Source organism: Plectropomus leopardus, chromosome 1, assembly GCF_026936395.1.
Source record: "Plectropomus leopardus strain MGB_pleo_1.0 chromosome 1, ASM2693639v1, whole genome shotgun sequence".
Lineage (NCBI taxonomy): Eukaryota > Metazoa > Chordata > Actinopteri > Perciformes > Serranidae > Plectropomus > Plectropomus leopardus.
Window position 1 is genome coordinate 36866158 of NC_142176.1, and position 13673 is coordinate 36879830.

General features: G+C 40.8%; 1 protein-coding gene across 1 annotated transcript; it reads right to left on the reverse strand.

Annotated features, from left to right (window-relative positions):
• Nucleotides 1-339: 339 nt before the first annotated feature.
• On the reverse strand, nt 340-13199 carry dnaja2a (DnaJ heat shock protein family (Hsp40) member A2a). Its single transcript, XM_042484262.2, has 9 exons — nt 12921-13199; nt 11583-11642; nt 9359-9588; nt 9178-9258; nt 8870-9003; nt 8571-8767; nt 4484-4628; nt 2957-3084; nt 340-1467 (listed from the first exon to the last, which is right to left on the reverse strand). The coding sequence occupies exons 1-9, from the start codon at nt 12993-12995 to the stop codon at nt 1279-1281; spliced, it is 1239 nt and encodes a 412-aa protein (XP_042340196.1). The 5' UTR covers nt 12996-13199; the 3' UTR covers nt 340-1278.
• Between the last annotated feature and the right edge of the window lie 474 nt (nt 13200-13673).

Genomic DNA, 13673 nt, shown 5'->3' on the forward strand with positions numbered 1-13673 from the left:
ACTTTTCTTCACTTTAGATACGAGAGAACTTTGCCATATATTTGTGACATAAAACGTTTTGCTGACATTAATGTTTAGAGGCATTCAGTAAATTATTACTTTTTCAAAGTTACCCCTTTATTTTTCACTTTTGAAATGCAATGTCAGAAAAACATTCCCTCAAATCCTACTTCCCATGTCTTGCATTTTTAAGAGTTTTGAGAGACTCATTTCAGACATTTTGATACCAATTAAGGCCTTATTTTTAGGTTTTATTTTTAGACTTTTTAAGGGTCTGCAGGAACCCTGGCTGTGATTAACGAGAACAGAAAAAAAATAAGGCACCACACACACAAAATATGATATTTCACCCATTTATTCAACAACTTCATAGACATTTTCTTAAGAAGTGTGCTGCTTTATTTTGATGTTTTTATAAGTGCGGGAACCAAAGCTTTTTACATGCACATGGTCTCTGCACAGACACAGGCTATACGTTTTTATCATTTCACTTGTCATTTTTTTTTAAAAATCACACAGCTTTGAACACAGCAGCTGATGAAGCTACCAACAACCAGTTCAATGATAAACACAATAACCAAATTTCTCTTTCAATTAAAATATAAAGAAAGGGGAAAAAAAATTAACAAGTAAAAACCTACAAAGAAAATAAAGCTGTAAAAATCAGAAACAAATCCTACGAATGGGGCTGAGTGGATGAATCCATGAGTACATGAGTCCAAGGATTTGCACGTCACATTGCTCAGCTGCTTTGTCTGTGTATGCACATCGGTTAGTTCTTAATTATTGTAAATACTATGAAAACAAAATGCAAGTCACACACTCAGCAAACAAGAAACATTCCGTTCTTCGACTGATCTGGAGTTCCCATTAGCGGACTCTAACAGGGGTGACGGAGGAGTAGAGGAGTGGGGGTTCACCTTAAACACCAGATCACTGTCCTACGTGGCATGGCGTTCACTGGGGCGACCATTTCTTTAGATACATCTTAAATACATATATGACTTCTGCCTGAAGTTTAAAGTGTCTAAATCTGTTTCAGGTGCAGTGTAGTAAGTCTTTGGCTGCCCCAGTGTGAGTTCTTCACACACAGATCAAAATAATCCCAGCACACGAGTCAATAACATCAATAATTCCAGGTGCCGTGACTCAACATGTGTTTGATCTGTGTCTGATGAACTACCAAGCCTTTTCAGTCCTTGTTTACTCTGCAACTCATACATTTTCTCCCCAAGTAGACCGTGGGTCGTATGTGTGTGTATGTGAGAGAGTATGAGACTACTGGTGGGCACACTGCACCCCCGGCCCGTGGTGGCCACCCTCCTCGTCGGAGCTGTCGTTGTAGGCCTCTCTGCGGCTGCCCGACGACGAGCTCTGGCTGACGTTGTAATCCTGCAGATCCACCTCCTCTGTGTCTCCCGTGATGATGGGCGGCTCTGACCGTGAGGGCAGCATGTCCTCCAGCTCCTACACGCGGAAAACATTGATCATCACGCAGCTATAAAAGACAGCCTCATCATGTGTCCTAACAGCGCAGTCGTGTCATTCGGTTGAGTGCAGAAGGAATTTAACCTTCGCTGAGGAACAAAAATGAACTCTTTTCAGAGTGCAACATCTTCAAGGAGAATAACAAGTGTTACCATGAGAACCTAAGCACTCAATAAGTAAAGCACTTGTGACCAGAATAACTCTTATCCCTGAATGGGATTACTGCTATGAATTCAGCTGCTAACTCTTTCTTGTGGAGGCCAAAGCCTTTTCACTGAAACAGAGCGTGAGTGTGCTGGCTTTAGCTGATGTAGCACGATTACATACTGAAGTCTGACTGATTTTAATACACACATTTTTACATCATTGTGTAAACCGTCTTGGAAAATGAATATGACTTAACCTAATGTTTGTTTTTATTAAATCCAGAGACTATTTCTAGATTTAATTCATGTTCGGAAAATAATAAGAAAAAGCCCATTACAATCCCTCAACACCCACAGTGACATCCTGTTTTTTTCTAGCAACGGATCAAAACCCAAATATATTCCATTTCTCACAGATGACTAAGACAGACAGAAAATATTCATAACTGAGAAAATAACACCACCAAATACTTCTCATTTTTACACTAATAGTTGCCTTTTCATTTTCTGTCAGTCGACTTATCTTTTCAGCTCTTTTTCACATTCAATATTTGTAAGTCTAAAGAAGCACAGCAAACATTTTTTTGTTTTCTTTCAAATTTCCTCCTTGCTTACATTACTTGGTTTTCTGCCAAATGTTTAAAAAGCTTGCAAACAAGCGTCCATCAGGCAAAAGCGCACTTGCTAACAAAAGATTTGCTAGTGAGCTTCCGAAAGATAAATTAAGATCAATCATTTATCCCAGAGGAAACTGTGCAGCAGTAGCACGAGTAAGTTATAGCTGTCTGAAAAATTAAACATTGGTTATTTAAGATGAAAAATGGTGTGATCCTCCCTCTTCAATACCACTGCCAACAATACACCATCTGTACCTACACATTTCAAACAAGTGTGTTTACATTGTGTCTATGTGCCACAGGCAGCGGAGATGTCGCTAAAAGGCTTGAAGGCTGAGGAGCATCGCTGACCTCCAGCCTTTAAACAAAACATTTAAAATCATATGACTGTAGAACATGATCTTTTTCAGTTGTGTAAAAAGGCTCACTGTATACTTGTGAAACTCCTAGTGCTATTTTTTTGTGACGACTAGCTCATTTATACAAATCTGCAAAGAAACCCAACAGAGGTGCTGAATATCTTGACCCTTATTGTGTTTAGGATTTTTATTGCTGTTGAGGTTGCTAAATCGCTCCTGAAGCTCATGACAAATACTGATCTTCAATGTTATAATCAACACAGGTAGTATGAAGCATTAGTTTAGTCCAGTAGTTCTTCTGAATGTTTGCATGAGAGTTAATAATTAAAGCAATTATATGTCATACCGCAAGTTTCTCAGGGCTGATCCAGTTGTTGTCTGGGAACTGAACATCAAACTTGATAAACAGGTCTCCTTTCTCAAAAGGGTTTCGGTACTGGGGCATGCCTTCTCCTCGCACCACCCTCACCGAGCCTGGAAAAGATGCAGCGTGTTAAAAAAAAAAGGTTAATTCACAAATTGCTTGACTTTCTACTGAGCCTAATTAATTCATGCAGCATACTATATTATAGCTGATCAAACAGCTTCCAAAGATGTGTCGTCCTGAAGTTACAGGCATTAAAAGAAGCCTCGGGGTTTTAGAAGGTGTGATGAGGATGCTGATAACCTCACTCTCCCATCATTTATCAAGCACTGTTGTTGTGTCCTTGAATCAGGTGCTCAAGTCACTGAAGCAGCATAGTGTCCTCTGACTGTGCCTCCTTATATTCAGCTCGCAGCAGGAATCCACTGTGTGAGCATTTTACTTGCATACATATGTGAAAAAAAAAAGATGTGTGCGGCACTCAGAGCACTTCTATAATTCAAAGTCCTGGACTGTCTGCACCACGGTGTCAACATAGAGGTGGCTGAGCTGGCGGCTAGCAGCTAACGGTGTTACACTGCTAACAGTGGCTACACTGCTGACAGAGCTGATGGTGTTAACCAGGGGGTAACCAGAGGATGGGTGTTTCACGTTTTGCAAATGACACCATTTGTCAGCTGTAACTGCAGTATGAGCGCAGTGCAGAGCGGCTGTGATAAGCTCGGCAGTGAGGTACACATGCATGTGTATCCATACCTTCAACCACAGCAGCAAACAGAGATACTCTGATTACAACACAAAAGTGGACGACTTTTTTTCTCTGCTTATGACGCCATTATTCCACTCTATCTTAAGATAACAAATAACGGTTTGCTGCTATATTAATGCTCTGGGTGTCATTTACAGCTCCTCTGAACAATCTGCACATTTCTTACAAATTACAAAAAAATACATTAAAATAGGGATATAAGGGAAAGAAAGGAACAAAAAAATACATTTTTAAGAAGAGCTGAAAAAAAAAACAACCCAAAAAACAAAAAAAATTTACTATATACTTTCAGATCTAACTTTCAGAACATTTTCTCATAACTTTTTACCATGTTGCTGGCTGCCTTTTCCCCCTTTGTTTTTGAAAGAAATCAAACCAATTTGCTCAGCAGTCGAAGGGTTAAATAGCTTGTGAAAGGCGTCTGAACACAGAACAAGAAAACGAGGCTTCAAAGGGTTAACACCAATTATGCATGTGCAAGAATAATCTAGACATCCATGGCTTCCTTTGCACTGATGCCTGGAGACAACATTCTTTACACATTCTTTTTTTTTTTTTAGGCAAAACAGCCCAAAAGTTATTCTGGGGTGTGCTGCGGTGTCAGGTCATGTTAAGCTAACACCTTTTCTCCATGACTTCATCTTATTGTTTTATTATTTATCATTATGTGTTCATTGGATGGGTGAAACAATGTTTAAAAAATAGAGAAGGGAAACAGAGGAGGCAGAAAGAGTGATAACCTGGTTCAATGACTTTGCCAGCAGGGTACTTGACGACGATCTGTCTTCCGTCTAAGTGTTTGAGCATGAACTGGAAGCCGCACAGCGCCTCCACCAGCCCGAGCTTGTGGTTCATGAACAGGTCATTGCCATCTCGCCTGAATGTCTGAAAATATACAAAGAGATTGTTAAAAACATTGCTTGGTGAACTATTTTATATCAACATCATGGGTCATTTGTCTTTTGCAGAATTATACATTATCTGGAGAACTGATTAAATTAGTGCAACATAATCCACAGAGGTTTGATGTCGGTTTTTTTCTCACAAGCCAAAATATTTGTTTAGCTTATCTTCAGTTACTGAACGCCAGTAACTGAAGGCAATTTTAACTGCCTGTTAACATAGCAACTGTTTGCTTGTTTGTCTTTACTTTATTTCCGTGTATTAACCAAAGCAGTGGCCTGTCAATAAGTACTTGTCAGTTTGATCTGTGTTGCTATCACCAGCTGTCGCGACTCATTGTGCTTCCACCATTCACTAACATATTGTGACATCATTAGTTCCTGGAAGAAAGAGCCAGGGGCATCGCTACAGCTCAGCCTGCTGTTTCTGTTAAGCCGAAATCTCGTTGCACTGTCAGACACAACCTGGCTTACCACGTTCAGTAAGTCAGAATCCCAATCAAGACAGGGGCAGCTAGCTGAGTGTCAGCTGCTTCTAATTATTCAAGTACAACTTTGATCGTGCAGCGGTGTCTGTGTGCTTTGAAGCACTGCATATCATTGTTAGGCATGATGTCAATTAGTGTCTCCTTGTCCCACTGTCCCAGTGTGTCCCCTCCTGCAGGCACACTGGCCGTAGTGTTAGGACAGCAACATTACCTCAGTGATATTTCAATTTCTTTTGTGCACCTTACCACACTCACAAACCATCTCATCCCTCACACACACCTTACACTACTGCTTCCACCGGTACTCACACTGCTTTATTTATGTTATGTTATGCATGTATTTAATTTCCTTTTGTTGAGAAAATCATTTGTGCTAAACCTCTGAGTGGCTGGCTAAGAACCTAGTCCTCAGCAATTTCCATAAACCTCCTGTGGAGCTGCTTTTCTTGAATCCATAAAGGTTGTGCGATGAATGCAATACCAGAGTCATGTGATGCCTACCGCGAGATAAAGCTCATTACCTGCATCACTGCAACTGTTTTTTGGGCCTATAAAAAAATTAGTTGGAAAGTGTCCTACTTTGACTGTGATGCAGCTTCCTGTCTCAGTCTACAGTCACCACTCCGTTGCATCGCTCAGTGTCCCATCTGATGAGTTACACATCACAAGTTACACTCAACAAACACTGAAGGCCACAGACTGCAAAGATGAAAGCAGACTGGAGCTGCTTTGCTGACGGAACGTCAGCCAGCAGATCTTGCTGAAGTTTTAGAAATCACAGTCCAATACAATGAAGTGACAAAGAGTTTCCACTGTGGACATTCGGCTGTTAATAGTATTTACTGGATGTGACTTCACTTGTATGAGAAGTGGAAGGAAAGGAAGAGGAAGTGAGTCTGCCTGGGGACAGCCATATATCCGTGACCAGATTATCATACTAGTCTCGTCAAGCACAGTCCTGCCACTCATGAATGGCATGCCTCTGAAGTATGCTGGGTGTAGTTGCCCTAAGTTAGTCTTTTAATTTCATTCTGAATGTTTTAGGTGAATTAAATAATGCTTTGTTTGCCTTTTATTAATTAACATTAATACAGTTTAAAATGAATTATAAAAGGAAGGACCTTTGTACCCGAATACAGGAACTGATAAATTCCCTTGTTTACTGTGTTCCAGCTTCTTCCTTAAGAGCGGAGCTCCTTATCTGCAGGTAATGAAGGCTGAGTGGTCGCATTTCTGAAGAAGATAAATTGTCAAGATAAAACTACGAGCTGTGAAGATGCTAGACACCGTTCTGTTCTCCTGTTTAACTTAACGTGGCCAATAAGGTACAGATTTTTTTTTTTATAGATTTGGGCTTATTATTTATGCTAATTAGGTTACAACATTTCTGAGTATTTTGTGAGACTTTTTGTACTGATCGTCTTATCTTGTGATTTTGTGAGTGTTTTTAGTTCTCACAACATGATTGACAACATGTGTGGCCGCATGTTTGTGTAATAAAAGCCGTAAATCGAGAGTGTCGCCGTGTGTCTGTGGCTGAACTGGAGGGGAGTAGCTGCACTGGAAGTGCAAGTTAGCAAGAAAAAATACACACCCACCAAGTTTGAGGTGTTAGAAAACTCAGCCCAGACATGTTGGTGCACCTGCCCTCACATAAAATGAACTTAATTGTTTCTAAGTGAAGGATATATGAGAGGGTGTCTGGTCCAACAACAGTAAGAACATAGCTGAACATTCTTTGTCACATTTGAAATCAGGAGATCTTGGTTATTATAGTTCGAAAAATACTCATCAGGACAGATATCCACCAAAGTAATTCCATGTCCTAAGGTAGTGCAATACACTGCTCTGACAGCTCAGCACTGTCAAGACAATCTGCTTCTTAGCACTCAGACAGCCGAGTGGTTTGAAGCAGCACCAACCGGACCAGACTGCTGTGCTCACTGATCTCTGTAACCCTCTCACAGACATGGCATATCACTCATTTTCTGGCCTGTGCGAGGAAAATCTGATTTGTAATGAAACACTCTGCACAATTACTACATATTCTGAAACCAGTATGCATTCTGGTTTTTCAACACCATGCTTGACCTTTCAGACTCGAAGCAGTGAGATGTTTTTAAGAAAGCCCGTAGTGGCCAATGTTATCATTTCCATAAACACTGCAGGTAAACAAACTCTCACGTTTTTCCAGAGAGGTCTGGAATACAGCCACACAAGGAAAACACAAGGACAGGTCACCTATCTGCTGTAGTGTCCTACACTAGCTTACCTAAGGACATATGTACAGTATGTATGTTAAATGTGGAGTCTGTGAAATCTTTTCTTAAGGTTCTCTTCTAAGTGTAACAGTCTAATATTTTACTAAACAAACCTACCCTGCCTCGTTTTTTAATTTAATCAAGCGACAGGGCCCTCTTGGCAGACAAGTGTTTTGACAGCTCTTTAGGATCTGAGAGTAATTTCTCCACAATCTGTCACACAAAACATTGAATACTTCAAAAACAGCACTCAAGTAGTAGCTAAGGCACTAGATTTCAATACTGAAGGTTTTTCCTGCACATCTAAATCCAAGGCAGGCCGTGACCGAATTAGTTTAACTGTCTAAACCGGAATGAGTCGGAAGACAACAAACACAAAGCTTGAGCACGATGCATCAAAGGGACAAAGCAAAGCTAAAGAACAAGTATGGTGGATGACAGTTGTCAGACAGCATGCAGAAAATATGGCGTTTGTGATTTAAGTAACTGTTATTTCCATTTGGTATTTACTGTGAAGCAGCTGTGAGAACTGATAAGCTGCATTCACTGATGGCAATCAAGCTTTGGTTAGTAAGGTTTTATATGAGGCAACTTTTTAACTTTAATTCTGGTTTTATTGATCTAAACTGTGTAGAGAAAAAAGACAATCAAGAAAAAAGATTAACCAATTTCAAACTATTTATGGATGAATAAGAAACAAACTCCTCTCCCACACAGCCTCTTTGTTACCTCTGCACACACATGCTGGTGTCTGATGTAGCAGGCACCAAAATATATACATGCTGTGCACATGGTTTATTTTTATACATATAGAGAATTTCACAAGGGGGTGTTGTTTTTTCTCCCTTTTTGGTTGGCTGTTTACAAGTTGAGGGGGGGTCCATTTGTATAAGCCTCTGGGTTCTTGACCTCAGCTGACGCATTTGTTTTTTTTTTTTTTTTTTTTTTACACGATCTGGATTTTATGATATTTTTAATTGTGTGCAACTGAACTAAACTAAACTAAAACGTATAGCCACTTTCTTATGAGCAGGAAATAATCAAACTTGCATACAAAACTTAAACAGTGTTCTTAATGCATTTTTCAAAAATATTACCCCTCTGACAAAGACTGCCTATGAATAGAGGGCAGGTTAAGATGAGTGTGATTACAGTATTGGGTTGTGGCTTTCCTACCTCATGCTCTTTTTCCTGCAGGACAAGGACTATATCCCCAGGCTCGACGCCAGGCGCCTGGTCAGCCTCCCCTCCGAAGGTAATTTTCTGGCCGTGCTTCATGCCCTTGTCCACGTGTACCTCCAGAATCTTCACCTCCTTCACCACTTTCTTGCCCTCACATTTTTTACAGCGGTCTTTCTCACTGATAACTTCACCTTGAGTGGGTTAAGAGGAGACAAGGTGAGGGATTTGTGCAGGCCGAGGACCATAATACGGACAAATTGCTTCTTTACAGTTTACATCACTGGGTCCCTTACCTTCTCCATTACAATCAGTACACACAGACTGCATCTGTTGGACCATTCCAGGGGCCAGCTGTCTGATCATGATGCGCATGCCACGCCCCCGACATGTTGTACATTTTTGTACAGCGCCCGTCTTACCTCCCTGCCTGCACGCACGCATGCGCGCGCACACACACACACACACACACACACACACACACACACACACACACACACACAGATGCAGTCATTGTGAGAAACTTAGGAAATATAACAAAACTGCAATAGACTATATAATAATTGACATGGACTTTAGCACCATGGTGATTATACAAACTTACCCATTACAAGTGCTACACAGTACATTCTTGCTAAGTTGTAGTTTAGTTGTCTTCCCATTGTAAACGTCCTCCAGTGACACCCTGTTAAAAAAGAAGATGGAATAGATTACTAACACAGACTAAGAAAGTACAGACATTTTACTTTATTAGCCTATAATATGTGATTGGAGCCTGGTCTTACTTGAGCGGATGGACCATGTCTTCTCCTCTCCTCCGGCCTCCATTTCTGGAACGACTGCTCTGGCCTCCCCTGAATCCAAAAAGTCCACCGCCAAAGATATGGGAGAAGATATCGTCCATCCCAGGTCCACCCCCACCTCCTTCCCGCAAGCCTTGCTCTCCATAGCGGTCATAAAGTTCCTTCTTTTCAGGGTTGGTCAGGACCTCATAGGCAAAACTAATTTCTTTGAACTGTGTTTGGAGAGGACAACAACAACAACAACAACAACAAATGTGACAAGATGAAATTCTAACTGTCAGAACAGTGGAGACATTCAGACAGCAAAGCAGAAGCTCAGGACAGAGTAAGATTTGAACTGATCTTTAGTCTGAGCTCTGGTGGGAACAAAAATGACAACAATCCCAAGTAAAGGATGTCTCAGATGGCTATATCCTTACATAAGGGTCATTCCACACCTGATCACATGCCCTGTCACTCAACTCCCATATAAACCTTTAAAGGTCCTGGAGTTAGAAACCAGTCAGACAAGCCAATCTTTAAAATCATTACAAAGACTTTGTACTAAACATACACAAATGTCAACAATCAGCACAAGCACAAGTCGTACAAATAACACCACCTAATTTGAACCAGTTATTTCACAAATGATTTAGGTTTTAAACACTAAGACAGAACACGTTACACTAGAAAATCTGAAAATCAAAATGAAGGCAATTCAACTGGATGCCAAAGACTACAGTCAAAACCATCACTGCAGAGTTGAATCAGCACTTCTGACATCATCTCGACACAAATTCAACATGAGTTATGTGGCCATCTCAGTGACACTGTTAAAGGTGAACTGGGCACTTTGCTTAAAAGCAAGTGTTTTTCTTATTGCACATACAGCCCCCAGGCTTAATTCTCTGAAGCTGCCATGTCCTATTGCTAACAGTATGATCCCCTGCAGAGAAACTGGCACAATGCCATATGGGAAATGATGGAGGAGAGGCCCTTAATTCTTAATGTTGCCACTGATTTTACAAAAATGCTACATTTTTAAGCTAATGAGAATATTATGTAGCGCTGTGGGAGGTCTGTGATGAAAGAGCTGAGGATATTCAATAGCATGTTCAAAAACAAAAAGTTGTAGAACCTAATACCAAGCCTAATAGAAAAGAAAAGACAAACTGAGATGTGAAGTTATTTTGCACAACTGCTGAAACTACAGAAAAAAATCGCTTTAAACTATAAAACTTTTAAAACTATAAAAAACTTTTAACCAGGGGTGGCCTCTAGCTCAGTGACTAGAGTGTCCGTCCCATGTAGGCTGAGTCCTTTGCAGTGGCCTGAGTTCAATGCTGGCCTGCGGGCCTTTGCTGCATGTTATCCCTGCTCTCTGACACCCTTTCCTGTCACTCTACAACTGTGCTGTAATAAAGGCAAAAAAGCCAAAAAGACCCCCAAACCTTAATAACTTTTAACCATGCTGCAAGGTAAGGCAAGATAAGGTATGGTATACTTTCTTGACCCACAAGGAAATTTGTTTTGGACTAAAAGCCGCTGCATCATACATACAACATACACGCATAGAAGCACACGCAGCAACACTTCCATTAGCCACTTTTACACAGATATCACGCCATAGGGCTGCTAATAAGTCCCCCCTTTACACTGCCCCTGCATTTTTACACAGAAACAAACAATGACTGCATCATGCTGCCCCAGTGTGTGATTTTACACAGCATCACAGCATGCTACCATCAACAGAGGCATGACAGGCGTGATGCTCAACAAAGCGTCCACATCTAGCGTAACACATATGCATCGACAGCACTATCTAAACAATAACAATGGCATGTCAACCACAATCATTTATCTTCTCTGTTACCTTGAGGAAACAAATATCATAAATCAACATATCATTCTACTCATACATTTGGTTTGCTCCCCATTTTGATTTACACAGAAACCGCATTATCGATCAGTTACTGAATGTGCCTACGATATGATACAATAATGCTCATTGTACTGTATTTCTATCCTACATTCATACCTTAACAGACAAAGCACTTACTATATCCCTCTTATTCACACACATTCATACACCATTCATACGTGACATGCAAACAGGAGGAGCTGGGGGCCAACCTTGTGACTGGAGGAGGATCTGCTGTACCTCCTGATCCACAGTCGCCCTTCAGTAAAAGCATAAACCAGAGGAGACTCTTAACAGGTGTCTTACCTTGTCACCGGCATTTGGGTTCTTGTCGGGGTGGTATTCTTTCGCAAGTTTCCGGTATGCCTAGAAGTACACAGAAAAAGGGAGTCTTAGTACCTCACACCGGCATGACTCACTCATGTAAAGGAGTCGTATCTACAGTTTACGCAATCACACGCGCCTCCCTGACAAAACCATTTGTTCCTGCCGGCAAAACACGACCTGCCACTGCGGTCAGCGCACACGACGCGAAGTTTGAACCCAATAGTTTACCGAAAAGCTGTCTCTCAGTTTTCTAAAATGACTGCAGTTATTCACGACGTTTACCTTAATGAAGTTAATTACCACTTTGATAAAAAATGGCAGTTCAAAATGTCTGACAATTTAATCACTAACGTTTACGTGGGTATGCTAATTAGCCCTTGCTAACACCAACTACAGATGGCGTTAGGAGATATCGCTTTCGGTTATCAAACGTTGCGAGCGTTTCTTTGATAAACTTCAATAAAGAGCCTGGAAATAAATACTTAAGGCTGGACACCCAGAAACCCACGTATCTTATGTAGGTTAGCTCAAAAAGAGATGGTTTAAATTACACACAACGAGCAACGTTAATCGGCTAGCGTTAGCTGATGCTAGCGGGGGTTTTAACGCTAACAATGTTGTTTAATTTTATCATTTAATGTCGTAAACTAGCTAGATATGAGGGGAGATTCCGGGCGCCACTGAGAGTCCCAATAACAGTCAACCTTCCCTCTTGACAAACATTAACAGTAACGTTATTGTAGGGCTTAACTGGCGTTCAGTAATGAAAAAACGACACTTAAGTCAGCTTCTTGTCATTATTTTGTCACACTACACAAATGTGCGTAGCCAACTCAGCTAAAGTAAGCTGTTAATATTTTCGAGCCTTTGAGAAAATCACACTATCGTTAGCTTACCCTTTTCTACAACCGTCGACGGGGTTAGCTAGCTAACTATATGACAAACACCTGAGCTAAAGCTAACGTGAGGTCAATCACTTGATTCGTAACGTCACCGGCTAGCTAGATTAAGTCAACCTCCCGTTTAGTTTATGATAACCAAGTCAACAGTCCTGTTTAAGACAATGCCGAGTGTCTGTGGGTAAACGTAAATAAACCCCTGTTCTGTCAGATCTCATGACCGTTAAACAATTCAGCAGCATCGTCACATGAACATTCAGGCCAGTTAGCTTGTTAAGCAGGCTAGCCCGTCTCACAGCTAACAAGCTAGCTCCGCATAGCAACGCATTTCCTGATTATATCAACTGTAGCATTTTGAAACTCGGATCAGAAACGTGATGTAATGTCGTAGTTTGGTCGGTCGTTCTCGTGTAATTACCTTCTTCAGCTCATTTTCAGTAGCGGATGGCGACACTCCGAGAATGTCGTATAGTTTTGTATCTACAGTCGCCATGGTGTTGCTGTGGATGTTGCTTCAGCAGGGAGGTGATGGACAAAGAGAAAGAGCCGGTGGAAAATGTTTTGCTCGCCTCGTGTCTGTTTCCGGATAGTTACAGTAGAGGCTCTGCGTGTCCGCTGCTGCCTCCAGGCTGCGGGTATGCCAAATGACTACTGATCTGATCTACCGCCACACAAACTACAGATCATGGATCAGGTCTTTCTCTTCTTCTTTGGTGTTTAATGGCGATTGGCATAAAAAAAAGTCGCACTGCCGCCACTTATTGGAGTTATACAAAGGCCCCTTCTTACTATATTAAATAGTAATACTGCTTCTACTACTTTTAACTATAATAACCTTTCCCATCCACTTCCCATTCCATTCTAAGCCTCAGGAACTGTTTGAGACATTTCATGCAGTTTTCATTCTGAATTATTTAAACTAATTTTGGTTGTGTTCATGCATACATTTTGGCAAGATTGTGTATTTTTGTTTAATCGTGGAATTTCTCAGTTCAAAATCTCAGTTCCTACAATAAGTCTGTGTAAAAAAAAAAATAAAATCATCCATTAATTCATTCATACTGTTAAGTGCAAAAAAAATGAAATGAAAAATGTACCACTGAAACCCACTCAAACTGCAAGTTTTGACTCCACAGCCATCAAAGCATAAAACATGCATTGTATTATTTCT

Bases quoted from the DNA above. Each gene is read 5' to 3' on its own strand.
- dnaja2a (XM_042484262.2), bottom strand. From the start codon at position 12,995: ATGGCGACTGTAGATACAAAACTATACGACATTCTCGGAGTGTCGCCA. The intron at 4,629-8,570 runs GTAGGAAAGCCA...GTATATTTTCAG, and splicing joins TGCAGGAAAAAGAGCATGAG to ACATTCAGGCGAGATGGCAA. The intron at 3,085-4,483 runs GTTATCACTCTT...CATCTTTTCCAG, and splicing joins TGGCAAAGTCATTGAACCAG to GCTCGGTGAGGGTGGTGCGA.